This window comes from Amia ocellicauda, chromosome 17 (assembly GCF_036373705.1).
Source record: "Amia ocellicauda isolate fAmiCal2 chromosome 17, fAmiCal2.hap1, whole genome shotgun sequence".
In the NCBI taxonomy this organism is placed as follows: domain Eukaryota; kingdom Metazoa; phylum Chordata; class Actinopteri; order Amiiformes; family Amiidae; genus Amia; species Amia ocellicauda.
The window spans coordinates 28,449,487-28,476,514 of NC_089866.1; the positions used below are offsets into that span (position 1 = coordinate 28,449,487).

At 40.2% G+C, this 27,028-nt stretch overlaps 2 protein-coding genes across 5 annotated transcripts; one reads left to right on the forward strand and one right to left on the reverse strand.

The window, feature by feature from the left end:
* Positions 1-15,212, reverse strand: ccdc157 (coiled-coil domain containing 157). Of its 3 annotated transcripts, none has more exons than XM_066688790.1 (11): positions 15,181-15,212; positions 13,906-14,158; positions 12,606-12,780; positions 8,310-8,979; positions 7,648-7,725; positions 6,325-6,488; positions 5,325-5,501; positions 4,470-4,638; positions 3,951-4,087; positions 1,461-1,555; positions 1-907 (listed from the first exon to the last, which is right to left on the reverse strand). In XM_066688790.1, the coding sequence occupies exons 2-11, from the start codon at positions 14,151-14,153 to the stop codon at positions 658-660; spliced, it is 2,163 nt and encodes a 720-aa protein (XP_066544887.1). In that variant the 5' UTR covers positions 14,154-14,158; positions 15,181-15,212; the 3' UTR covers positions 1-657. The 3 variants fall into 3 exon arrangements, with proteins under 3 accessions (XP_066544887.1, XP_066544886.1, XP_066544885.1); XM_066688789.1 differs by lacking the exon at positions 15,181-15,212 and adding an exon at positions 15,059-15,121; XM_066688788.1 differs by lacking the exon at positions 15,181-15,212 and adding an exon at positions 14,651-14,838.
* sf3a1 (splicing factor 3a, subunit 1) lies at positions 15,204-27,028 on the forward strand. Of its 2 annotated transcripts, none has more exons than XM_066688786.1 (15): positions 15,204-15,492; positions 15,928-16,037; positions 16,472-16,682; positions 16,961-17,218; positions 17,408-17,482; positions 17,987-18,137; positions 18,806-19,002; positions 19,593-19,707; positions 20,228-20,535; positions 23,011-23,283; positions 24,229-24,436; positions 24,897-25,057; positions 25,599-25,700; positions 26,061-26,132; positions 26,394-27,028. In XM_066688786.1, the coding sequence occupies exons 1-15, from the start codon at positions 15,445-15,447 to the stop codon at positions 26,493-26,495; spliced, it is 2,391 nt and encodes a 796-aa protein (XP_066544883.1). In that variant the 5' UTR covers positions 15,204-15,444; the 3' UTR covers positions 26,496-27,028. The 2 variants fall into 2 exon arrangements, with proteins under 2 accessions (XP_066544883.1, XP_066544884.1); XM_066688787.1 differs by having other exon boundaries at positions 23,011-23,253.

A 27,028-nucleotide genomic window follows, 5' to 3' on the forward strand; every position in this document is an offset into this window, starting at 1 on the left:
TACAATTGTATATATATTTGAGATGATTTATACTGTGGTCTGATCCTAAATATTTCCCCAGAAAATTATTTTGCATGTAGAATCAGTTTTGCTTAGAATCAGTTAAAAAGTACTTCATGAAAATTACAAAATAACCTGAGATTCTCACTATAAGACACACTGGATCTAATACAGCTACTGATTCCATTCATTTTGTTTTTGGTTGCACTTCTCATCTTGTCAAATCCACAAGATCTGACCTTCTTTGAAATAAACAGGTCCCATTGATCTTTTTCTCTGGTAGTAAAAGCAGTAACACAGTGCATTACAAGGACCAATGCTTTGAAGCAGTTGTGTCCAACTTTTTTCTGGAGAGCCAAAATCCTGCATGTTTTATATAGGTCACTCAGTCACAAAGTACCTGGAACCAATGGTAACTTTGATCAATCAATAATTGATTAAATTAAGCAATAAAGGGCTGAGATAATAAATACAAAAACAGAAGGCAAAGGCTGGGACACCTGCTCTGAAGTGTCAAAAACATTTTCTTTATTAGTGCTTCGGCTCACGTTATCATTATCCCATAATCTTATTTCTGACCAGGCAATCCAAGTAAATGGACAGCTCAGGAGCAGGTGAGGCTGTCAGATGCCAGACCTTTCAGAGTAGTTTCTAGGGTTACTTCCTTTTGGGCCGGGCCGCAGTGGAGCGGCTGTTGGAGGCCAGCTTGATCCAGGAGTAGGTGGTGATGGGGGAGGCATCTGCAGGAAGGGACAGCGCAGGTGCCAGCCTGTATGCTGGTGTTGAAGAAGAGGATGAGGGGGACACAACTGCAGGAGATCTGTGATTCCAGGGCCCCGGAGAGGATGGCCCGGCTTTCCTCCTGATTCCCAACTCCTGTCCCTTACTGCTGGGTGAATTGCTGTCACTGTGGTGGTAAAACCAAGTGTTGTCAGTAACTAGGCAAGTATTTCATTTTTCTTTCTTCTACATTGGTCTCTATGACCTGCCTACAATGCATCTGACATATTAATAATCCCTATCAGCTAGGCTCATTTGCGTGAAAAGTTCCACTTACAAATACAAAGAGTTTTTTCCCCCCTTTTCCCAATTTAATTTATAAGATAACCACTTAACTGAATAAATTTATATAACAAAAAAAAAGGATTTCATTTCATGTTGTCAATTTAGCACACGATTGCAGAAGTTTCAATTTATTATTCGTTCCTTTCAATCTGTTTACTTGGTTAGATCTCATGGCATTTTCATTATCTAGAACATTACTCCTGGTCTGAAGAGTATATGAAAAAAAATATGAAAAATAATCCCTTAATGTGGTATACAATGTATTACTTTGAAAGCCCAAAATCAAAATCCAACTGAAGAGAGAGATGAAACTTTAGACATTTGAAGGTGTGTTTTCTTTTTTTTTTTTTATCCCTGTTTCAGAGGATAAAGCCTATTTATTTTGTGATCCTTACCCTATGCAGGTGGTGTGGAGGTGCTCTGGGTGGCCAGGGCTGTCTTCATTAAGGCTGAGCTTTGAAGCAGACCAGAGAGGTTGTGGAGAGGTAACCTGTAGCAGAGAGGTCAGTCAGACATTATGTACTGATAGCACACAGCACATAACTATTACATGCTCTTTGTTTTATGGATATCCATGATTTTTCCTCTTGCTTTTCCTCCTAGGATTTTAAACTGCCTTTAGAGTAGTTCTAATGGTATTATTGCATAAGGGTCAGTTCACTGCTATGTTCCTCATAATAACATGGGGAACATTTCAGGCCATCCATATTTGATGTTGGTAATATAGTATTGCAGGTCATACTGACACAGCTCTGACTAATAACACAGCAGGCTCACGGCCATCTAATTAGCCATATACAGTGGCTCTCAAAAGTATTCCCCCCCTTGGACTTGGACCTTTCTCTGGGAGGTCCCACAGTTGGTTATTACAATTCCTATCATGAAGACCAAGGAACATTCAATGCATAAAATACAAATCCCATTCTTCATTGAAAAATTGCTCAAGCTCCATCAAGTTGGACGGGGACCTTTGGTGAACAGTAATTTTCAACTCTTTCCACATCTTCTCAATTGGATTGAGGTCTGGGCTAATTTCTCTCAATTTCATAATAATGGATTTCACTGTGCTCTGGGGGATATTCAATGCCTTGGAAATGTTCTTATATCCTACCCTTGATTGGTGCTATTGAAGAACCTTATTTCGGATTTGCATTGAATGTTCCTTTGTCTTTAGTTTTTGTTAGGAACTGTACTAACCAACTGTGGGACTTCCCAGAGATGGGTGTATTTATCCTGATATCATGTGACACACCTTCATTGCACAGAGGTGGACTCCATTCAACTAATTATGTGACTTCTAAAGAAAATTGGTTTCACCACAGCTCAATCAGATGTGTCACAGCATAGGGGCTGATTACTTATTCATTCAGTTATTTTCTGTTTTGTATTTGTAATTAATTTAGAACAATTTGCGGATTATGTTTTTCACTTTGACATTGTTGACATTTTCTGTGTTGAACAGTGGGAAAAACTCCTGATTAAATCCATTCTGATTTCATGTTGTAACACATTGAAATGTGAAAACGTCCAAGGAGGGTGAATACTTATGAGAGCCACTGTATTAGTGATGTGCATTTCGCGAACGATTCGTTCTTTTTGAACAAATAATTTTGGTGAACGATGGGAATCGGATCAGTGTCCGCATTGAATCGGCGGGGTGACCCGCCTATCGAATCTGGTTCAATGACTCACTAACAGTACGTGCACCGGACCAGTTTGGGCCGATACGATGTACGAAACTGTGCCTCCTGAAACTAGTCCGGGCACAGGCGGAGGTGCAGCTGAACCCTAGCGGAAACCTCCTGGCACGGCACGGCCACGCTGAGGTGCAGATGAACGTGGCCGGTGGATACGGGTTTTGAGTCTGGCGGATTCGTTCGTTCTGACGAGTTGTTGAGTGCTATGAAACTGAAGACCAAGTTGTTTCCAAATTCCCTCTTGCTTAGTGCATAAGAAATAACTCTGTATTAGCCAAAATGGCGTCAGTTACATCATCCAGACCGAGTATAGAGTGCCACGGATTACGCTGTTAGAAAATTAGATTAGACGTTTATGCAATATTATACTGTACATAATGTACGTGTGTGTGTATTACAGTTCGTATTTATTGGTACGTCTGCCAAACAAATACAAAAAAATACAATAAATCACTATGAGGTCTGTTTTTGTAATGTTTTATACACATAAAACATTTTGCACAAATTATTATTAATACTTGCAAGTCATCTCGAGTTAAATCAACAAAATGACCAAATTATTATTATTATTATTATTATTATTATTATTATTATTATTATTATAATTATTAATAATAATAATTATAATTATAATAATAGAGATACATATATGCGTAAGACATTTAACAAATATAGACTTTTCCTAGCTTTTGTGGTGTGCAGTTTGTGAACGACTCGTTCTTTCCAGTTCAAGTCTATCTAACCAGTCCTGATTGGGTTTGCATTGGTTCGAGTCACTGAATCAGTGAATTAAATGAACGAAACGAATGAAATAAATCAATTCACTAAACTGAACTGAATCAAATTAATCGAGTCACTAAATAGAATCGAACTGCCCATCACTACACTGTACACTGCCATTGTGCTGCAAAGTGGAGAAAAGCACAGCCCATTTCAAGTCCACCTGGTGATGTGCGAGCTGCCCCTTTGGGAATGCCGGGGACAGTCAGGTATGACATAGCCAAGAATGGAACCAATGCCGTCTGGATAAACTTGCACTATGAGGGGAGGAGGCTTTTTTTTTTTTACCGGTGGATGCAATTGGGAAGCCCATCTTTGTTTCTGGTTCTTGAGTTGCATTCTAAGTTGTGCTAATCAAAGTGAAAGCATGTCAGTTGTAGTCAGAGTTGTGTGTTTCAGAGTACTCACCATCTCTCTACTGTGATTGCTGGCCCTCAGTTTGCTCAGGCTGTTCCTCAAGCGACTGTTCTCCTCCTCCAGGATGCCGATTCTTACTGAGTTTGCCTGCAGCTGGTGTTCCATGTCTGACACTATGTCTCCTGTGCCTGGAGAGATGCAGAGACCAGGAAAACACCATCAACACACTTACAGAGGGTCAGAGGTGCCAGCCTAGTTGGTTAAGAGCCACAATTGTACAATTGTTACATTTCCATATGTTGAAACAGCTGTTTCTGCATCTGTCATTGTGCTTTTCGTGGTTCAGATCCTGACAAATGTTAATAGTTTACTGAATACATTTTTTTTTAATTTAAATAAAAGTTTAAACAACAATAAACTACTCTTTTATATCGCCGCTTCCATCTGTTGCGTTATAGGTACTATACTTCCATCACTAAGCAATATGGCTACCGGCTTGCATACTGCCACTCATAGAACTTGTATAGGCGTGTCCAATCGAGTTATTCTTAATCTATGGGTTGGCCTTACTTTGGGGTGCACACTGGCTGGGAGGAGAGAGTTCTGGGAAGGCCACCAGCAGCCTCTCTCTCTTGGCCTGCTCCTGGGCCTGTTGCTGCAGCCTTGAGATGGCCCCCTGCAGCTCAACCACACTGCACTGCAGACCCTGTTTCTCTTGCTGCAGCTCCTCAGTCAGTGCCTGGGGACAACAACACCCTGCTGAGACCTGGCAAGTGTTGAATGCTGGGAATGACTTACTGGCACCAGTTCAACTTTTTGGCCCACTGCTATGAGATTATATTTTACACCTGAAAGCAGTCCTCTGACAAACAGTTGAGCATTGTCACACCTCTCAATGGAAACGTTACTCAGTGATTCATTGTGAAATAAATATTGTTGATTGATAAATAAAACTTGACTTATTTATCAATAATCCTGTCTCAGAGTTTGTTGGGCACCTATTCAGGCTAGAGAAAACGGCAAAGGTTCCATTGGAGGGCACTGAAAGGAGGGATGTAAACTGTTGAGTGTCCCTCCATTGATGTCTATCATTTCAGTTTTCTCTAGGCTGGAGCATTGTTAGACAAACTCAGAAAATATACTGATAAATAAGAATATTTGAATGCACAATATTTATTAAAGTAAATTATCTGCCAAATACCACTGTTTTAAAGTAAGGGTGCACATGTTTTCAACTGCAACAGTATTCAATCAAAGGAAGGCACATATAGGGACTCCAGAGTGTCTCTCTGGTTACATCCTCTCACGTTCGGCACTGTTTCCAAACTGAGGTTGACCTGGAGTTTATTGTTGTGGCTAAATCAGGAACAGGTAATGGACAGTACTGGAAACCACAGCTCTGATGCAGTGAGAGGCACTACTGACCTGCTGTTGTGTGAGCTGGGTTTGGAGCTGGGCCTTCTCCTCAGTGCTGTGTGCCAGCTTCTCCTCCACCTCTGACCGACCCTCCTTGCTCTCCGCCAGGTGGCATTGGAGCTCCTCACACTCTTGGTCCAGGACGTCAACTCGCTGGAGCAGAGCCTTCTGTTTAGCCTGCATAGACTGTGCAGATACAGAGACACAACACACTGAGCTCCCTCAAAATCTCATTAGCACCTCTGAGCAGGGGATGGCGTTGATAATCAGAGGGCAATTCCATTTTTTTTTGTATTTTTCTTCATTTGGAATGTTCAGTTTTTGTATTTAACTTTTCACCCATTTTGTAATGGGCCACTTAGCCCACCATTATCACTGTGTGCTTCTTTAGAAAGGATGAGACCAAGTATGTTTTCCTAGCCATCTGCTATTTTTCACACTGCAAGCACAGAATGCTTTCACATCAGCTATTACTACAGTAAGAGCAACTGTTAACAATCTGAACATTCGCTCCAGAATCCACTGGTGTACGAATTAGCCAGACAATTCCTATCTACCCTGCCCTGGTGACACTCAGGCAATTAAATGCCAACCTCTCCAAGCTAAAGTTGGTAATACTATAGATCGGCTAGCTCCAGGCTATGGGACACCTTTTGTGTTTTGGGCAGAGGTTTTTAATGGAAGCATAAGAGCCACATGGTTTTGGGTTGGCTTCATAAGATGTGCAACATGAATTCAATTTTGCCATTTAACAATAAAAATAGTTCACTGGCCTGAATAGGGGTTGTTTGAGCCATTTCTGAAAAATACTCAGTCAATGAGAACTTCTACCTACATATTTTTAAAATATTTCAAGTTTAAGTGGTCACTGATGAGGCTTTAGAGCAGGGGTCTAGAACATCCTGTACAACTACAGTTTGTTTCAGCTACATATAGGATGAAAACCAGAAGATACTAAGCCCTCCGTAAATTGAGTCCGAGAGCCGTACTTGACTGCAGGATGAGTTACCTCTTGCTGTCGACATATGCACTGGTATTTGGCCCTTTCCTTGTCCATCTGGAGTTTGGTGCTGGAGAGCTGTGTGTCCACTTCCTGCAGTCTGCACTCCATCTCCGTCTTGCCATCAGCCAGCCTGGTCCTCATCTCCTTCACAAGCTCCACTCTCTCCTGCTCTGTGAAGCAGGGAAACAATGCTCACTACATGCTTATGTTCCTACATTACATCCTTAGATCACCCATAGGCAAGCAGGAAATGAAACTCGCCTGGGCTGCTGAGAGGCTCAGGTAGTCTAGTGGCAAAATGTTATCTGTATATCTCTAATAGAACTGATTTGAATCTGAACTGCATTACTGCAAATGTGACTGGGATTATCTGAAGGATAGTGTGCAGTTAGCCAAGGTAGGTAGGTTTGATATGGCCAGAGTTTTATTGGCTTATTTGCAACAGCGACTCCTACTTTTCAGGTACCTGTGAATTCTGTAGTGTGACCATAAGTGCCCCTCCTTTTGTTATAGCTCTGATGTCTGTGCAGTGGACTAGGAGGACAAGTGTTTGCTACCTCTAACCATCATATGTCATTATCGGAGTCACAGTGTTGAGCCGAGTTGTTTGGCATTTGCTCATTCCAAATTGAAAGGATATAAGGAAAGGATATAAAATTCTAAAATTCTATGTTTAACCTGCAGTTTCTTATACATTTCTGAGGTACATAAGAAGGTAGAAAAGCTTAAAAGCAATTAATCAGAGCGTGACAGGTCAACTCTGTTAAGGCACAGCTATTGGTGGAGGCTGGTGGCTGCTTTTCTCATCATTGTTGGCAACTGCGTCTCATTCAGTTGCTTTGCACCAGGTATTTAGACGCAGCTGTGGTGCTGATTCAGACAGCAATCCATGCTCTCATCACAGCTGTGCCTCACCTAATTGAACTGCCCTGTTGATTCTTCCATGGAGTTCCCATACCATCTCTGGAAGTGTTATGCCTTGGAGTGTTACAGAGATGCCCTGTGTAAAACCGAACACTCTGTGTCCACCAAACTCTGTTACACACAGAATCTCTAAAACCACTAGTGTACTGAATAGAGAAAAGCTTGTAAGTGATTTTGTCAATTCAGTACATTTTTACCTATCCACTGCATTCCGTCCACAAGATATCTTTTACTACTTAGAACCCCTTCACATGCTTGTTTTGCTGTTGTGGTAATTGCTCAATATTGTGATATCCCTGTAGCCTTTTCCAAACTCTCTTTTAGGATTTGTTTCACTATTAAACCCCCCCCAAAAAAAACCTTCCCCTTCAAAAAATTAGAAATCAAGGAAGGCATTGCTGTTACCAAGTTTTTGTAAGCTGGCCTGCTGCATACTCAGTTCTTCCTTCAGTTTGGAGTTCCGCTCCTGCAAAGACAAGGTCCCTAGAACACAGGAGACAATTCCATGTTTCATGTATACCCAGAGTTCTCCATAAACAGATGCCATGCTGAGGCGTATCAGGGTTGCACAGGCTTATGTAAAGCTAATTGTATTCTCCCCAGTGTATTTCTCAGGACAGCTTTTGAGAATATTTTTTTAACTGGAGCTGTAAGGAAGCATAGCAGATGACAGAATAGGAAGAAAAGGCAGGAGAAATTTCCCACCAAAACTTGTTAACAGAAAAATGAGACATTTATTTCTCCTTTAAAGTACAGTAGTGTAAGAGAACTCCCAATGGGCTCATATAGCCTTGGATGGGGGGTGGGGAATGTGCTCTACATCCTGGGCATTTATTAAAAATTGGTATAATAGGGGGAAAATATCAAAATAATTATTTGTTTGATCAATCGTTTGATCAATTGACTGAGAGGTTATTAGGTGGAGTTTTGATTCAGGTGTAAAAATATTAAAGGGGATTGATCAAGTCAACCACAAGGACTAATTCATACACAACAAAACAGGCAAGACACACTGAAATGCTCCCTCTTGTTTGTCATCTTTCTTATACTTTTCTGTTCATCCTCACCTTTCCTCAGCATCTCCTGCTCTCCCTGCAGTTTGCTTACAGCTTCTATGTATTTGGCCTTTGCTTCCTCCAAACTAAGCTCCAGTTCCCGCAGCCTCTTCTGGTGCTCCCCTCTCTCATGCATTAGGATGTCTTCTGCCCTCTTCAGCTGCCCCCTCAGATCACCCTGCTGGGCCTCAGAAGCAGCCAGGCTCTCCTTCAGGGGCTGCACTGTACCCAGCAGCTCGGCCAAGTGTTTGTTGAGCCTTGCTAGGTCTTTGCTCTGCTCTGTTGCCCAGTATGTCAGGTCTGAGGCTGACAGATGTCCCTCTGCCAGGGTGCCATCCATCACCTCCCTGAAGCGGGACAGTGAAGAGGGAAGGTTCTGGTTTTGGCACACAGCAATGAGGGTATCGCTCACCTCCCTGAGGCTGGCCTGCGAGCAGACACAGGCATCACAGGGCACCAGGGATGATTCCAGGGTCTGGCAGCCCATGGTGCGGATGTCTCTGGCGATGGTGAGCAAGGAATGACCTGAGGAAAGCTGGGAAGAGTTCTGCGGAGAACTCAGGGGCCAACTAACATCACTGCTTTTGGCACTCTTTATGGAAGCCGCTGATCCACTTCTCTCGTCCCTGGAAATCACCAACTCATCAGCTGGCTTAAGTGTAGATGCTCCTTGATGTTTCCCCTGAATCAACACATACAGCAAGCTTTCAGAATCCTCAATTGCAGGAGAACCTTCTTTCCTCTTGTTTATGATTAATGAGGCATCTCAATCCCTTAGTTGAGCTATTTTTCTAATTATTTGTGTTTTTGATTTATCAGTATATTTAAAAATATATTTATTTCTGTGTCTATATAACATTTGTAATTGTAATTTATTTATTTTGGATTTGAGTACAACTCCTGTTGTTAATGCTGGAGGAATATAATAATCCTTTATAAAGTCTTCTGCTAAGCCACCCATTGCTTTTCAAACTGTGCTGAGTTGACAAAAAAGCAGAACTATAGCAACGCAGGAAGGACTGATGAAGCTGTAACTGATAAAATTGCAGGCAATGGGGGATACTGTTGTGGGAGAACCAGAGAAAACTCTGGATGATTCGAGCCCAGCCAGCCTCAGCAAGGCTTGGCCCATTGTATATTGGCCCAAACTTGGTCACTGTCAACTGTTAGCCACTCTGGAGTCCCTTAATTATATTTCTCCAAACCATTCTCTGCAATTAGCCTTTCAGAAACCACCTGTTATAGGTCCATGGTTGCCAGGAAATGGAGCAAATAGAATAATTCAGTCTGTATTGTACTAATTTAAGTAACGGTGCTTCCATACAGCTGTCTAAACAACTATTCATAGGTTATCAGTTAATTATTTAAATACAATTATATAAAAATAAAAATTCTAATCTCATATAATGCATTTTAGTTCTGCATGGGCCCAATTACATAAATTCTAGATACTTGCTCATTAAAACAAGATAAGTAAACTAAGCCATTTGGCACAAGGTTATTGCTCAATTCTAACACTGTACAATTTGTTATAAGCAGTTCACAAATGGTCCAATCAAGAATATAATTAAATTACAGGATTCAATAAGCCTATGTAAATTAGAGAAAAATTGTAATGCAGAAGACAGTATCACAACATTATACCGAAACAAAGACCGTGACGACATCATCGCACATCCCATTACAGCACAGACAATAACAGCGAATGCCATATACAATGAAGTGCCATAATGGCGCCAATTATTACAGTGCGAACATGTTAGATGCAGTTTGTTTTGTTCAACAGCACTTTTGACCTGCCTGTCATACTGCATAGCAGAAGGATATAGCTGGGAAACTCACAGTCGAGATCAACTAGAACTGGCAGAGTTGTAGCAAGTTCAGTAAAAACGTTATTATTAAGAACGTATTGAAAGAGAAAAATATCTCATGGGACTGATTTACCGACCGATCAACACAGAAAATGTCCATAATATCAAAGTGAAAAATATAATCTGCAAATTGTTCTAAATTATTTACAAATAAAAAACAGAAAATAAGTAAGTAATAAGTAATCATCCCCTTCAGTCAATATTTGGTAGAGGCACCTTTGGCAGCAATTACAGCCATGAGTCTATGTGGATAAGTCTCTACCTGCTTTGCACACCTGGACACAGCAATTTTTGCCCATTCTTCCTTGCAAAATTGCTCAAGATCCATCAAGTTGGATGGGGTGAACAGCAATCTTAACTCTTAACAAATATTCACAATTGGATTGAGGTCCGGGCTTTGACTGAGCCACTCCTGGACATTTACCTTGTTGATTTTAAGCCACTCCAGTGTGGCTTTGGTTGTATGTTTGTGGTCATTGTCCTGCTGGAAGATTAATCTTTTCCCCAGTCCCAGATCTCTTCCAGACTTCAGCAGGTTTTCGTCTAGGATTTCTCTGTACTGCATCTATCTTTACAAGGTTTCCAGGCCCTGACGCAAAGAAGCATCCCCATAGCCTGATGTTGCCACCACCATGCTTCACTGTAGGAACAGCTCTATTTTGGTCTGATCAGACCATAGAATCATCCTCCACTTGGTCTCAGAGTCTCCCATATGCATTCTGGCAAACTCTAGTCGAGATTTGATGCGAGTGTTTTTCAGCAATGGTTTCACTCTCCCATAAACGCCACTTTCGTGAAGCACCCGGGCTATTGTTGCAGTATGCACAGTGTCTCCCAGCTCAGCCGTGGAAGACTGTAACTCCTTTAAAGTTGCCATAGCCCTCTTGGTGGCCTTCACGTCTATTGCCCTTCTCACCCAGATACTCAGTTTTTGAGGATGGCCTGATCAAGGCTAGATTCTAGATTCAGAGTTGTTCCATATTCTCTACATTTCTTAATAAACAACTGTACTGTACTCCGGGGGATATTCAATGCCTTGGAAATGTTATTATATCCTACCCCTGTTTGGTGCTTTTGAAGAATCTTATTCTGGATTTGCATTGAATGTTCATTCATCTTCATTATGTAGTTTTTGTTAGGAAACACCAACTGTGAGATCTCCCAGAGACAGGTGTATTTAACCTGAAAATCATGTGACTGTAACACCAACAGCCTAAGCCTCCCCAAATTCCGCCACCAGGTGTCTCCTTCCCTTGCCTGCTCTATTTCCCAGATCTCTGCTTCTCTTCAATGCAAGCCTGCATTGCTGTCTAAATTGATACATTGTCTCCACCTACAACCAATTAACCCTTCTCATTAGTCTCATTAGAAATATTCCTTTCTTTCCTACATTAACCATGAAGTACTGTTTCCCTCCTTGCATCTTTACCAAAGTCTTCTATTGTTTTCTGACTGATTCCAAGTGTTTTGACCTTTGTGCCTGATTTCCCGACTTTGCTTTTTGAGACTCCTGGTTTATCCTGTTTGTACAATTGCCTGACCTTCCTGCCTGTGGCTTCGGCAACGCCTTTGCTCAAACCCTTATCGGAACCTATTTCTCTCCCCATCCGCAAGTGGATCCTCACCAGCTACTTTCCTGGAATCCCGGTGCGATAGAGACGCACCTTATTTGCACAGAGGTGGACAACATTCAACTAATTACGTGACTTCTAAAGACAATTGGTTTCACCACAGCTCAATCAGGTGTGTCACAGCAAAGGGGGTGATTACTGATGCATTCAATTATTGTCTGTGTTGATCAGTGGCAAAAAATCATTAAATCCATTCTGATTTCATGTTGTAACACAATGAAATGTGGAACTATCCAAGGGATAAGGAATGTATAAGGAAGACAGACAAAATCTAGATATTGAATGTTCCTGTGAGACAACTAAATCATGTGCAGAAGATACAAAATCATTCCCACAAGATATACATTTTTTTTTCTCTCATGTCCAGTCCCGAGCTCCATATATATGGGGGTATTCACATACAAGTTTAAATCATGCTATGAGCATGCATTCATGACATATCATGCACAAATAAGGCATGATTGTGCTCGTTATAAAAGTGCATGAAAAAATAGTGTGCGACTGTCATTATATTTTGGTGAAACACGATAAAGTGGGCACTAATCTGCCTAATTGGTCCAATAGCAATACATTAGAGAGCAAAATAATTAAAAAACACAACACCTCCTCCACTTCCCCCATATAAAGAAGGCTCTCTTTCCATGTTGTTGTCCTCTTGCAGTGTAAGATTTTCATTATCCCATCTTATTATAAATGTTATAAATTAAAAAAAGATAATATGTATATAAAAGTGTATAAATGTATAATATTCACAGATATTGTATTTAATATATTATTATTCTAGGCTATTCTAAGTTGCTACTGACCTCTTGCAATGTGAGTTTATGAAGGGTGCCAAGCTTAAGCAGGTTATTCCAGCAGCGTTTGACCACCAGTCCAATGGACATGGATGGGCCCGCAGTCCCAGAGTGCGAGCCACTCCATTGTCCGGCCTTCAGCACCTCTGTGTAGCTATTGAAACTCTGCAGCAGCAACAGCAGCCTGCCAGCACATACAACATCATAAACAGAAGGAACAATATGCAGACAATATCAGGCTATTTAAGAGCTTCAAAACTCATTGACCATTTAGAAAATAGTCCCTTGAACGTATATCGGATGGATGAACAGAACTGAATCTTTTTAACCTGGAACAGAGAACATTACATGAGGACTTGATTCAGCTTTTCAAAACCATGCAATTGACTATGTAAATCCAGATGACCTGATATCAACAAAGATCAGCAATGTCACAAGTGGAAGTAGAGACATTCAGAACAGAGCATAAGGATTGAGTTCTTCACACACAGATTTATAGTGGTCTGGAAAAAAAACCAGAGCCATATTGACTGTTTGGGATTATTAGACTATGTGATTCTTGGATTATTACTAACACCCAAAGCAGCATGATCGAACAAATGGATTCCTCTTGTTTGTAAACATTCTTCTGTTCCTTATATGCTAATTTGCAGGATTCTGCAACAGAACAATTGGATTACATCTGGAGGCAGAAACATTCAGGCACTATAGCCATAATCAAAGTAATGTGCCACAAAAAAAAGACTAAAAATACATTGAGGTATATTATGATGAATACCAGTTTTTTGCCAGTAATATGAGTCAACACCCATATTTCTGTTGTGCCTGAAAACTCCCATAAAAATATTCCTCACAATCAGGCTGTTCTTCACTAACTATTTATCCAGTCTGACTCCCTCATGAAAATCAGTACCAGCCAGAGAGAGATGAAGACAACAGATGAGCATCCTCAAGACTTCTGTCTTACTACATACTACTACCCTGCTATTGTGACATCTTTCTGCTTTGCAAACCTGTAAACGGATAATGTATTTGAGTTTAAGGACTGCAGGCTAAGTCTTATGGGTTTCCATCCATTTTAGCACTCAAAAGGTAAAAGTCCTGTTACTGTAGACAGGAAGTATCTTTATTCATATTGTATTCCACAAAACCGTGCCACTCACTCAGATTAAATCTCTGAACTTCACAATATGATTATCATTGTTGTGACAAATAAACCACTGATGCTGAATTATCATTGTGTTCATTGTATTATAAAACAACACACACAAACAACACACACACTTTGCACAGGTGTCTAGGAGCTTACCTGTCAACTACCAGCTCAAGGAGCACAATATGAGAGTGCTGGTTGAACTCTTCTTCTCCCTCTACAAAGTCATATTGCTCCAAGATGGTCACTAGGTCCAGATTACAGGACAGCTTGTCAGGGAACTTCCAAGAGGGGGAACGCACTGGGCCGGTGCGGGAGAACACTTCCAGGATGGTACCCTGGAGGTCAGTCAGATCCCTCCGCAGGCTGTCCACGCAGTCCTGCTGTCCCAGAAGATGGCTCATCTTCCCTGTTTAAACAACAGTTTCCCATTCAACCAGTGAATTATAAGATTACACATCTTTATACAAATAATGATCAAGTCATATTACAAATCTTGTTCACAAGCACATATAATAGCATTTTATTCTCCTGAGCTGTTAAGCACTGCTGTAATTTAGCACTTATTATTATTATTATTATTATTATTATTATTATTATTATTATTATTATTATCATTATTATTATTATTATTATTATTATATAAAAAGGGTTAAAGTATTATAACTAACGAAGATTTAGTTAGTCATATAACCGCAGTATGCTGGTTGTTCCAGAGTATATTCCAGTCGTTGGCGGTATTTAATGAAGATGACATATGACATTTACTTATTGTTCACTCCATGTAAAGTAACAATTGACAAGACTTTTTTATTTAGTATATTTTTATTTTCGTTATATTACATATAAATTAAACTTTCCTGATCGTCTCACAAATACGTCCAACGTAACTTCTTATTACCATCAAGCTTCCAAGCTAGTTCCTAGTTGTTGGTCTCTTGTTTCCATGGAGACGACTGGTCGCATTCTTGTGGCGCAGATTTCCGCAATTCTGTACAGATCTGCAGAATTCCACCGATCCCATTGGTGGAGCAGCGCAAATCTGCGGAAATCTGCGCCGCATGAACGCGACCACTCTTTGCAAGAGCTCGGTCGCAGATTGTCTCAAGATCATGACATCACTCAAATGTACACTGTTCACTTTTGTCGTTTATTTAAAAACGTTTTTAAATACTAAATATTATTTTAATACAGAAATTATGTCACTAATTCTAAAATCACTAATGTTTTATTAAAAAAATATTATACAAAATATGTATTAACTCAAACTCCATTCGCTTAAAAAAAATACAACTCAGCATCTACTTACATGGTCAATATATAGTCTAATTTAAGCGAATAATAATCGATCTTATGAATGCATATCGGTTATGATCCAAAATATATTATTATCTAATACATTTTAAATAATAATAACAAATATTTCCTCACAATCTTTAACGTGCGATAGTCGTACTCCGGAAGGGAAAGGTATTGCTTCCGGTTGTGTTTTCAGACTGCAAGTTCGCAGCGGGCACGTATTTGGAAAAGTGTAAACAAGTCTGGCTGTATGTGAAAATAGTTTCTGATAATTATATTTCCCAGATAGACCGTTAAATAAATAGGAAATCGGGATCCTAAAGGGAAAGGCAAAGTCAAGATTTGCCAGTCGGAGAGTCGAGTTAGAAGAGTCTTTGGGTTCCAATCTCTGCAACCATGCCGGCCGGGCCTGTACAGATTGTCCAGCCGGAGACCAACAATAAGGTACATCGGGTTTGTAGACTGGAAACAATACACAGTCAGTGATTGTAAAGGTTTTTTTTTAAATATATAATTCAAGAGAATGTTTATGGGTCGAAATGGCCAGGTAGACGCACGAAACTAACCGCGACCCATCACACTAATAAAAGTACAACTTCGAATAGCCTATCAGTTTGTCATCAGTATGTTGTTTCGTGAAATCGCTTTGTTATATTGAACCTTTCCACTATATAACTCAAGTTCAGTTTCTGTTAGATTGACTAATGCATTTTATTTTATTTTTTTAGTTTGTGAATCATATTTGTGGAGCACGTAAATCTGTCATTTTATAGCATTATTCAAAGCTAGGTCAAGAGAATAAACATTAACATGTATTATGCATTATACTAATGTTTTAAAAAACAAGCAACTTATTTGTATTGATTTGTTGTATAATAGCCTGAAGAAGTCAAAGAGGAATCTCCGGCTAGCAAAACTATTGTGGGAATTATCTACCCGCCACCGGAGGTCCGGAATATTGTTGATAAGACTGCCAGCTTCGTGGCCAGGTGAGATAATTTTGTTTTATTCTATGTATTTATTATTATTATGAACCAAATTTAACACATAACTAATATTACCAGGAATGGTTACTTAAAACATGTATGTTTTTTGTTTTTTTAATTATTTTTACCAAAAGCTAGACATTGCATTTTGCATTTTTAGCCAGGTCATACCTTCCTGTATAAACGTGGACACCATGCTGATTGTCTTGCATTAAAGTATGAAATAATGTTAGTGGGTGATAAATAAGACTCATTTATATCTTTTTAATAAACTTGCAGTCCACATCTATGCATTTATTGGAATGAGAGAGATGACTTTAAGTAATTAAGAAAATTTAAGTAATTTAAAAGTTAAGAATTAACTCTTAATTAGTTAATTTAGAGAATTCCTCCAAGAAAGCAAAAGTAAAGGAATAACATGGTCTTCATGATTTTAGAAATGGACCGGAATTTGAGGCAAGGATCCGTCAGAATGAAATCAACAATCCCAAATTCAACTTTCTGAACCCCAATGACCCCTACCATGCCTACTACCGACACAAGGTCAATGAGTTCAAGGAGGGTAAGGCCCAGGAGCCCTCAGCAGCTGTGCCCAAAGTCATGCAGCAGCAGGCATTGCAGAACAACCAGCAGCAGCTCCCACAGAAGGTGAGTTTCAGTCCAGGACTCCTCTGCATTGACTTTAAGCCTAAAATAATATATACAGTTTGAGATCACAAGATGTCTTGTACCATAATGGAAAAAAAAAAAAGAATAACCTATGGTACAAATATTTGGCTTAACCGGCTAATCAAATAATGTTGATTTAGTTGTAGTATTTGGAGCTTAGATTCTTCATTTACATAAAGTTGAAAACATCACATAACAATTGTAAGAAAACGGAAGACCCCAGCACTGCTTCATTCTTCCTGCATGGGTTTCCACAGGTTCAAGCCCAGGTCATCAATGAGACTGTGGTGCCCAAGGAGCCTCCCCCAGAGTTTGAGTTCATCGCAGACCCCCCCTCTATCTCGGCCTTTGACCTTGATGTGGTTAAGCTCACAGCCCAGTTCGTGGCCCGCAATGGACGACAGTTCCTCACCCAGCTGATGCAGAAGGAGCAGCGAAACTACCAGTTTGACTTTCTGCGGCCCCAGCACAGCCTCTTCAATTACTTCACCAAACTGGTGGAGCAGTACACCAAGGTAGGGCATCTGTTTAGGTTTTAAAATGTATTTTTTACATTCCTAATGGCATTTGGATTTCAGTGATGGGGAGCACAACTTAAAGCTGTAGTCTCAGCTGTATGTTGTATGATTTCAAATATGGTGGGGCTGGTGAAAGCAGGATCCGTGTCACTGCTGTCTTTATTCCAAGGACGGCTGTTGTTTCAGATCCTCATCCCTCCCAAAGGACTGCTACAGAAGTTGAAAAGAGAGGCTGAGAATCCCAAGGAGGTGCTCGATCAGGTGAGTTTTGCTATGTGATGGCACATTGACTATTTCATTAGTAACGGATGGATTGGTCTGTATCCCTTTGGATATGAGTTTGGACATCTGAGTGGTTGATAGATCTGTGCACTTGGGAATGGATTTTTTTAAATGCATGTAAATATTTTTCAGTATTACTGCTATCTGTGTGGGCTAACCATTATGTAACAAACACAGTTTTCTTATGTTTCATAAGATGGTCTTCCCCTAACCTAGAGTTAAGTAAATTTGGCAATTGCAGTCCAGTCTTTATTTTATTTTTTGATCCTACAATTATGTAATTACTTAATTAAACACTGGGTTAATTAAGAAATTAGATCAATTCATGTAATACATTATTTGTATGGCTGAAATCCTGCAAAGATAGACATTATACCTTTGTTTGAGCTTACCAAGACATGTTTGGACAATACCATTTGAGAATTTACAGTTGCATTCAAGCAGTGCTGATACCACCCCCCCTACTGCCTCCATCTCCTGCAGGTGAGGTATCGAGTTGAGTGGGCCAAGTTCCAGGAGCGTGAAAGAAAGAAGGAGGAAGAGGAGCGGGAGAAGGAGCGAGTGGCCTACGCACAGATCGACTGGCATGATTTTGTGGTGGTGGAAACTGTGGACTTCCAGCCAAATGAGCAAGGTAAGGGACGAAAGCACACATATTTGGTTAATGCCCCTTGTTCTGATTCATGGGGGGTTGGGGAACTAAGGAAATTATTTTCTTATCTGGGAAGTGATCTTAGTGTTTTTGCTGTGCAAGGTGATTTTCACTTCAGACTTGATAATTATGATTTTTAATTAATTTCTTATACGACTTCAGTGTTTCACCTACCGTTATACCCCCAAGTTCATGAGCCGCCCTTCATTTTAAATAGGTGAATGGAGGAAAAAAAAAAAAGCACCTGCTTGCTCGGCGATCCACTAGTCGTGTTTACAAGTCACAGCTTATATAAATATAATTCATAAAAGGGATACTTTGGTATTTTGGCATTGTACCCTGGTTGCTTACTCACCCAGAGTTATACAAATCCATCAAAACCTTTTTAATTTTGTCGTTTGTGGGTCTGCATCCCATCATGCTTCATGTTTGTCCGATGTTCCAAAAAATGGCGGACAAATCTACCGATTAGGGAAGCTCTCTTGCATACTGTACTAGGTACTAGTCAGAAAATCAGTATGTAGCATGCAGTATGCACTTATGTAGTAGGGTAGTATGTGATGTCAAATACAGCCATTATCTGCCTGCATCTCCTAGAGCTATGTCACTAGATCTAGAATGTGTTCATTCATCCTGCCTCCGTTATTCAGGTCACTTCCCCCCTCCTACCACGCCAGAGGAGCTGGGGGCGCGGATCTTGATCCAGGAACGCTACGAGAAGTTTGGGGAGAGTGAGGAAGTGGAGATGGAGGTGGAGTCTGAGGATGAGGAGGGTGACACGGAGGATAGAAATGATGGTCCTCCAGCCCAGCCAGACCAGGACACACAGCTGCAGGACATGGACGAGGTAACCACACACACACACACGCACACTGATGCAATTACAAATACACATAACTCTTATCTTTTCAGCTTTTTTTTTTTTTTTTTTGCTTGTCTTTTGAGATGGTCATAAACATTTCTGTGTTTTCACATACATACATCCTCTACTCTGCATTATTTTGGTTGTTTCTGGTAGTCTTGCAGTCGTCTGTTTACTGTATTGTTGCACTTTGTATTGCTCTTATATTTTGTAAGTCGCCTTGGACAAGGGCGTCTGCTAAGAAATGCATCATAAGGTTTTAAAGGTGATTTTAAAGACAAATATTTTGCAAGTTGACATTTACAAATTCATTTTCTTTTGAGTTTTTTTTCACAAGCCTTGCTAAATAACTTTACAAAGTGTCTGTACATTTTAATGACCCCAAAAAATGTAAACATTTATTGATTCTATATATATATATATATATATATATATATATATATATATATATATATATATATATATATATATATATATATATATAAAAAAAAAAAAAAAAATCTTAACTGGCCACCTTTTCACTTTTAGCGCATTCTGAAAGAGCTTGTCAGGCAGTTTATATTGTTTCTTCACAGGGTTCAGATGATGACGACGATATGAAAGCCCCACCACCACCAGACAATCCCATGCCCCCACCACTGCCCCCCACCCCCGACCAGGTCATCATCCGCAAGGACTACGACCCCAAAGGTAAGAACGTGTGTGTGTTTGTGTGTGTGTGTAATATATATACAGCTCTGGAAAAAAGACCAAGTTCAGAAATCAGCATTAAGTGGTCTCTTAATTTTTTTCAGAGCTGTATATAGATATAGATATATAGATCTATAGATACACACACATTTAAATGAAGTTTAATTACACATTGGCCTAGATGTTTGTTTTTGGTCTAAGGGGTTTTCTCGTTGGATTGGATTTCTTTAGTGACATCCCGCCATATGCTATAGTAGTTCTGTCTATCCCTACTATGTGTGGTCATGTGAGTTTGTGCTTCAGCTAGTGATCAATTGATATCTTCATTGACTTGGGATAAGTTATTCCTCCAGTATAATATGTGCAGAAACAAAATAGCTAAAATATTTTAAATTTATTCCCAATCTTTTTTTTTAAGCTTTGTACATGATTTCTTTCTTTGTGTGATTTTGTGACTTGCAGAGATGAAAGTGCTGTGTCGTATGGTAAGAGGGGCTCTGATTACTTGTTTGTTTTCCAGCTTCCAAGCCCCAGCCCCCAGCTCCAGCTTCGGACGAGTACCTCATCTCCCCCATCACTGGAGAGAAGATCCCTGCCAGCAAGATGCAGGAGCATATGCGCATCGGGCTGCTGGACCCACGCTGGCTGGAACAGAGGGACCGCAGTATTCGCGAGCGGCAGATCGAGGATGAGGTGTACGCCCCCGGCCTGGACATCGAGAGCAGCCTGAAGCAGTTAGCAGAGCGCCGTACCGATATCTTCGGTGTGGAGGAAACTGCTATCGGAAAAAAGATCGGGGAAGAGGAGATCCAGAAACCAGAGGAAAAGGTGAGCAGGGAGTGAAACAAGGGAAAGTCTTGGTTTTAGTAAATTCAAATTTGCTTTGTTATGAATGGAATGCGCCAGTGTAAATAAATAGGCTGAATACAAAACTAAACATTTCCTGAAGAGTGAATGTAGTACTGCCCTGACATTGTTCTGGTACGTCTGTGTCGATGTCCTGTACAGCCCCTGTCCAGCACGTGTTCTACGTTTAATTATCATTCAAACTGTTTGATTTCTGTGGTTTGAAAAACACACGCTAAATACTGACCCGCATCAACCAAAGTTAGCACCAGTCTAATGCAGGCGCAGCATGCAGCGCAGGTTTTGTTTTGTGTGAAAACATGGCGGACGGCAGTGACATTTTTTACCAAAGCCACGCCCTGTTTCCGCTAGGGGCGGGTTCTAGCCTTTATGGGTCCGCGTCATTGGCCAACAGCTTGAGCGCGCTGATTGGACAGACTCGGAGAGACTCAGTACAGTCACTGGTTCTGGTGTTTTATACGAGTACAATAATCTTAGTGTTGTGGTTTCTCTCTATATTACTGTACTATTACTGTAACACCGTTAATATGTGTGTTTCAAGGTCCTTCATATACACAGTTAGTGCGCTTTATCAGTCGTACATCTCGTACAGGTATTGCTGATGGATCTTCAGTATTTGAATATCATATAACCTTTCCTGTCCTTATGAGCTCCAGACACAGACAGCCATATGTAAATGTTGGACATTGTCTGATTAAAACGCAGGTGTTGTGTTGTGTGTGGGCATCCGATCTGGGAGTGTTCATGTTTACAAAATGTAAATCGTGTTCAGTCCATACGGGTCAATAATTGCAACGAACTGAAAGCAGAACTGACAGATGATCGCATCGCAGTGGACCTGCCCATCAAAACTCATTCAATGATTCACTGACTCTGAGTCTGGCAGATTCTCTCAACTCATTAAGTGTTATAAAACTGAAGACCGTATGTCCCATGTTGGTTACACATTCCTTGCTTAGTGCATAATGAGAAATAACTCCATATTTATGTCATATATGTGTGTGTGTGTGTGTGTGAGTGAGAGAGAGAGATTAAATGCATTTTGTGTTTTAAAAATTACAAAATTCTAAATCTGAATTCCTATAATGGCTTTGTTGCAAAGCAATATTATCAAGTGCGGCATTGTGCTTTGGCAACATTTAACTTGTGCGGTGTTGATCTGTCAATCAAATTGGGCATACAGCGTTTTGCTTCGTGCTGAATGAATACCAGATTAATTCCACAAATGCCACTTGTTCGAGACTCTAGTTTTGTTCTTGCAAAAAACTATGATTTACTCAAATTCATCTAACCATATACATATTACATTTGACTTGCTTACTTAAGGTTGTGTTCATTAAAACCTGCACTAGGGATACTTTTACCTCTCATGGCCACATGGTGCCATCTTTAATGCTAATGTTATTATTTTAATGTTTATGCTCAAAAAATGTGCATAGTGCTGCTAATTTTATTTGTTGTTTGTTGGTTTTAAATGTACAACTTGGTGAAATGATTTCAGTGTGTTTATCAGTACTTTTTGAACATTTCCATCACATTTGAACAATACCACGATATACCATGGTCACTTTATGCAGCCTCTGCTCTCTCCAAATACCCATACTTTGGGTTTAGTCTCGTAGTGCCGCCATATATTGCATTCTTTTATCACAGCTAAACTCTCCTTACAAACGAGTCATACAGGTTTTGAACTCTGTTCCACAAACAGATATTCCCACTCCTACCTTTTCTGAAACTCTACCTTTGTCGATTTTTCTTTTCTTGGACATATTTAGTGGAGTTTATTGCAAATGAAGAACAGGAATGTGTAAAGTAACAAAGCCTATGATTGGCAGTTAAAACCCTACATCGTGTCAATGACATTCGCAGTGGCTGGTGGGAAACTGGTAGTTGTAGTTTTCTCATTCACAAACTGTCGCAGGCCCAATTACTTAATGATACACCACCTTTACGGGGGCCAGATTAAAACCATTGCGGGGGGGCGTATTCGACCTGTGGGCCTTGAGTGTGACACACCTGGGCTAAAGCATTTTCATGGCCTACTGCAGTTACAGTTGCTCCATTTGAGACGATTGTAGAACAGGTGAGTGCTTCCAATCTGTTCCTTTGTAAGGTTTTCTTGTGATGTTCAAGGTTAATTAGAGTTAGAGAGAGCACTGTGGGCTCTGGACTCATGATTGGAAGGTTGTGGGTTCAAATCCAGGGTGAAGCAGTGCTGTTGTACCCTTGAGCAAGGTACTTCACTTAGATTGCTCCAGTAAAATACCCAGCTGTATAAATGGGTACAGCATCAGCTAAATGACAAAAAAAAAAAATAATAATAATAATAATTATGAACTAGTCATCAAATGTAACCACACACTTGGGTTAAGGGGTCCAACAGTTGTGGCAGTGGTCGTGGTGTCTCATGGATTTTCTTTCTGGTGTTGGTGGCAGGTGACATGGGATGGTCACTCGGGAAGCATGGCTCGCACCCAGCAGGCTGCCCAGGCCAACATCACGCTCCAGGAGCAGATCGAAGCCATCCACAAAGCCAAGGGCCTGGTCCCGGAGGATGACACAAAAGAGAAGATTGGGCCTAGCAAGCCCAGTGAGATGCCCCAGCCTGCCATCCCCTCATCAGCCCCCAACATGTCCAACCCCGCCCCACCAATCACGTCCATTCCCCGCCCCCCCTCGGTGAGTCATCACTCAGGGCACAATACTAGGGTGAGTTTGAACCTCTTTTTGCATTGGGATTTGCAGAGCAAGGGTGCCTTTTGGTTTTGGTGTTGAAAGTCAGTGTTGGGGTACATTTTGTTTAAATCACATGCAAACATAAATCCAAACTGTTAAACCATTCGTATCAAATTAAATGTGATCAGCACACCAAAAGAGTGTAGTGAAGTGCAGGTCAACATAGCCACAAAGTCTGCTGTCTCTTTTCTTTTGTTTTTAAACCAATTGTATATATAGTTTTGTTTTGTGGCTTATAGTTTAAAGCAGTGAAGTGCATAATCACAACATTGATTTTGCAGCAGACTTTTAATGTGAAAATTAGTCTGAACTCTCAACTTTCTAGATCTTAATACTGACAAAGTCCTTCTATTGTTAGCAATGGGTTATATTATAATGCAGTAGTCGTTGCTAAGCTTCTTTGACCTCACCTTCTGTTCTTTTGATTTATTAAAGCTGCTGCCTAAAAGTGAGTTTAGAAAGGCAAATCCGCAGAAATACAATTTTGTTCACAAAACCACAGCCTAAAATGTTCAACGAAAAAGCATTATAAACAAATTGTAATCTTGGATCTCTGAAAGTGTAAAACGTTTTTTTTTTAATCATTATTGGCATATGGCATACAGATTGTGGTAGGCTACCTAAGATGCAAGGCAGCTGCTTTGACATGCATCCTGATATCCTCTGACTCAATATCCCAGTAATGTTCTTTTAAAAACAAAAAACAAAACAAAAAACAGAGCCTATTCTCACACTGTACATGGAAAGTGATCATTCTATAGTTGAGAAGTATAGCAGTAACACCAAATTATTTGAAGGCATCACATTTGTGCAACCCAGAAAGTTCTATAGTGTGACAGTTCTAGTCCGGCACTATTTTACAGGTCTCCTGCTTCACTTGTGACCGTTTCTTAAGACTGTTTTCCTCGCTCTGTTCAGATGCCTCCCCCAGTGCGAACGACACTGGTGTCAGCTGTGCCAGTGATCCCGCGACCCCCGATGACCCCTGTGGTGCGACTGGCTCCTGGGCAGGTGCTCACTCCCATGCCCCCCATGCTTCATGCACCCCGCATCAATGTGGTGCCCATGCCTCCCTCTGGGCCTCACATCATGGCACCCCGACCACCCCCCATGGTGGTTCCTGCAGGTAAAGGCTGCTTAGAGGAATACTTAACAGAATCCCCATTTCACTTTTAATTTACTTAAAATTTTAATTGACTTAATCTTGCTGTATCTTTATTGCTGTACTGGAACATATGTCTTTTGAATATCCCATCATCTTTTTTTGTTTAGCTTAACTAATAGTTTTGTAAATGAGTGCTATTTGTACTTGAATTTGTTTGCTCAGTAATGCTATGTTTTTATTTTCCCTTTTTATTTTCTTCATCAGTGGACTTGTTTTACAAAAAAAGGATGATTCCCTGAAACATTTTCATTGTGATTATAGTCTACACTTATTTGGTATTCCACATTACAATTGAACATGCATCAGAATAGTATTTGTAGTGATGTATCTAAAAACAGTTATGTAAAAAGGTGAATCGTTTGTAGGCTGCCCCTAAATGCTTGTTAAATTAAAACCTGTCCCAATGCCCCCCCGACCTCAGCTTTTGTTCCAGCCCCTCCTGTTCCTCAGCCCCCGAGCTCTGCGCCCTCACCCATGCCCCCCTCTCACCCACCCCCTCCACATGATGATGAGCCTGCCAGCAAGAAGATGAAGTCAGAAGACAACCTGATCCCAGAGGAGGAATTCCTGCGCAGGAACAAGGTACTCTCGCAATTAGCATACACTGACCTTCACAGTAGCACAAGGAACAAATGGTCAATTTGTCCACTTAACCAACCAGTTTAATATAGTATAAAACTTGATGTATTGTTACATATTCTGATATGTTCTGTGCCACATATAAGTAGCGTCTGAATGCCTTTTCTGAATGGGAGAGAAGGACATGGCTTATCAGTTTGGCACCAGGAGGTTCGCAGGCTTTGTAGAGCACTGATATACTTCCTCTTTGTGCATTCTGGCAGGATGTTAGGATCATGTTTTTCAGAAGTTGTTTTGTGTGTATAGAAAGTACCAATCTAAGCAGATACACCAACAGAGACAAATAGAATAAAGTAAAAGTATTTTTTGATCTGTATAATTTAAGACCCAAAATTAGATGTTATGCTGCCCCCTTTGGCTAACCATGTTTTCCTCCCTGTTTGGCATTCAAAGTTGAAATCTGATTTTAAATTTGAAGTGATAATCGATATGTACCTTTTCATTAAATTGGTTTGTTGGCTCAATTTTCTTCTCTGATCCTCAGGGCCCGGTCGCAGTGAAGGTCCAAGTACCCAACATGCAGGATAAGACTGAATGGAAGCTCAATGGCCAGGTCCTCAACTTCACTCTGCCTCTCACTGACCAGGTACAGACCAAGGGACCCCTCTCGTATACCCACCCACTTGAATCAAATGCAGTGATTGGAAATGTCTGGGCATTCAGTCTAAATGTCTTTGTATTTATTCAAAACTTTTAAAAGACCCTAGTTTCTACAGTGACTCTCAATAATGCATTATATCAATTCATTATATACTGCTATGAAACTTATCCTAGACATTTGTCTTATGTTTAAAGTTATTTTTGAACAAGTCAATCACCACTTAATGTCTCTTTGTATTCAGATTTGTCTATTAACTCTCATACTTCTATGCCTTTGTCACATAAGGTAGATATGAAGGCCAAGGATCGATGAATCTTAACCAGTTTTTCTTCTGTCTGTTTGTAGGTATCTGTAATAAAGGTTAAAATCCATGAAGCCACTGGCATGCCAGCTGGTAAGCAGAAGTTGCAGTATGAGGTAAGCATTGATTGCACTGTATACATTTCCTATGGAACATGATGACTGCAGTACCATCCATATAGTTACTGCTGTGCATAATAATGACTAATTGGTATATACATAAGGTTCTTGATAGTCAGAGGTATACAATTATTAATGTAATTGTCTTAATGAGGCCTGGTGTTAAAAGTAAATGCTGAGGGATGCATTGGATAGCTGTGTAGGCACACTGTAATGAACTGTAAACCTTATACAATCTTATCTTGCTCTTGGTTTCAGGGTATTTTTATCAAAGACTCCAACTCTCTGGCTTATTACAACATGAACAATGGCTCAGTCATCCACCTGGCCCTGAAGGAGAGAGGTGGCAGGAAGAAGTGAACCATGTCTGGGAAGAGAGCTTTACAGGCTTCCCTTTTTAGAACAAAAGTAGTTTCTGTTTAGTATTCCTTACTGGCAGGGAAGGCCACAAGGTGGTATTGGAGACTAACATTTTCAATTCCTTGTAATACTCTTCAGAAAATTATTTGTAATATGTCTCCACAATACATCAAAATGTTCTTTAAATAGGATATTGTTTCCAGATGGAAAAAATGTTTCTAAAAATTAAGATTGTTACGGTTTTGGGGTATAATATACAATACCAGAGATGACAGACCTGTTATTAAACCTGTTTATTTTAATGTTCTCTGTGTAGTTCTATTACTTATGTAGACTAAACTGCACTGGTTTTCCCAAATGTACTATTTCTTTCAGTTGATTTATCCTTGCCAGTCATTTGGCACCACGTTAAAACCAAATGCAATGATGTGGAACTCAATATTTAAAATGTTGTATTATTACACAGCTATAATCTATAATGTGGTAAACAAATCACACCTTCAGTACCAAAATAAAGATTTCTTTCAAAATGT

Bases quoted from the DNA above. Each gene is read 5' to 3' on its own strand.
- ccdc157 (XM_066688790.1), bottom strand. From the start codon at position 14,153: ATGAGCCATCTTCTGGGACAGCAGGACTGCGTGGACAGCCTGCGGAGG. The intron at 5,502-6,324 runs GTAACTCATCCT...GTATCTGCACAG, and splicing joins GCATATGTCGACAGCAAGAG to TCTATGCAGGCTAAACAGAA. The intron at 4,088-4,469 runs GTAAGGCCAACC...GCATCTCTCCAG, and splicing joins CAGCCAGTGTGCACCCCAAA to GCACAGGAGACATAGTGTCA.
- sf3a1 (XM_066688786.1), top strand. From the start codon at position 15,445: ATGCCGGCCGGGCCTGTACAGATTGTCCAGCCGGAGACCAACAATAAG. The intron at 17,219-17,407 runs GTAGGGCATCTG...CTGTTGTTTCAG, and splicing joins TGGTGGAGCAGTACACCAAG to ATCCTCATCCCTCCCAAAGG. The intron at 18,138-18,805 runs GTAAGGGACGAA...TCCGTTATTCAG, and splicing joins CTTCCAGCCAAATGAGCAAG to GTCACTTCCCCCCTCCTACC.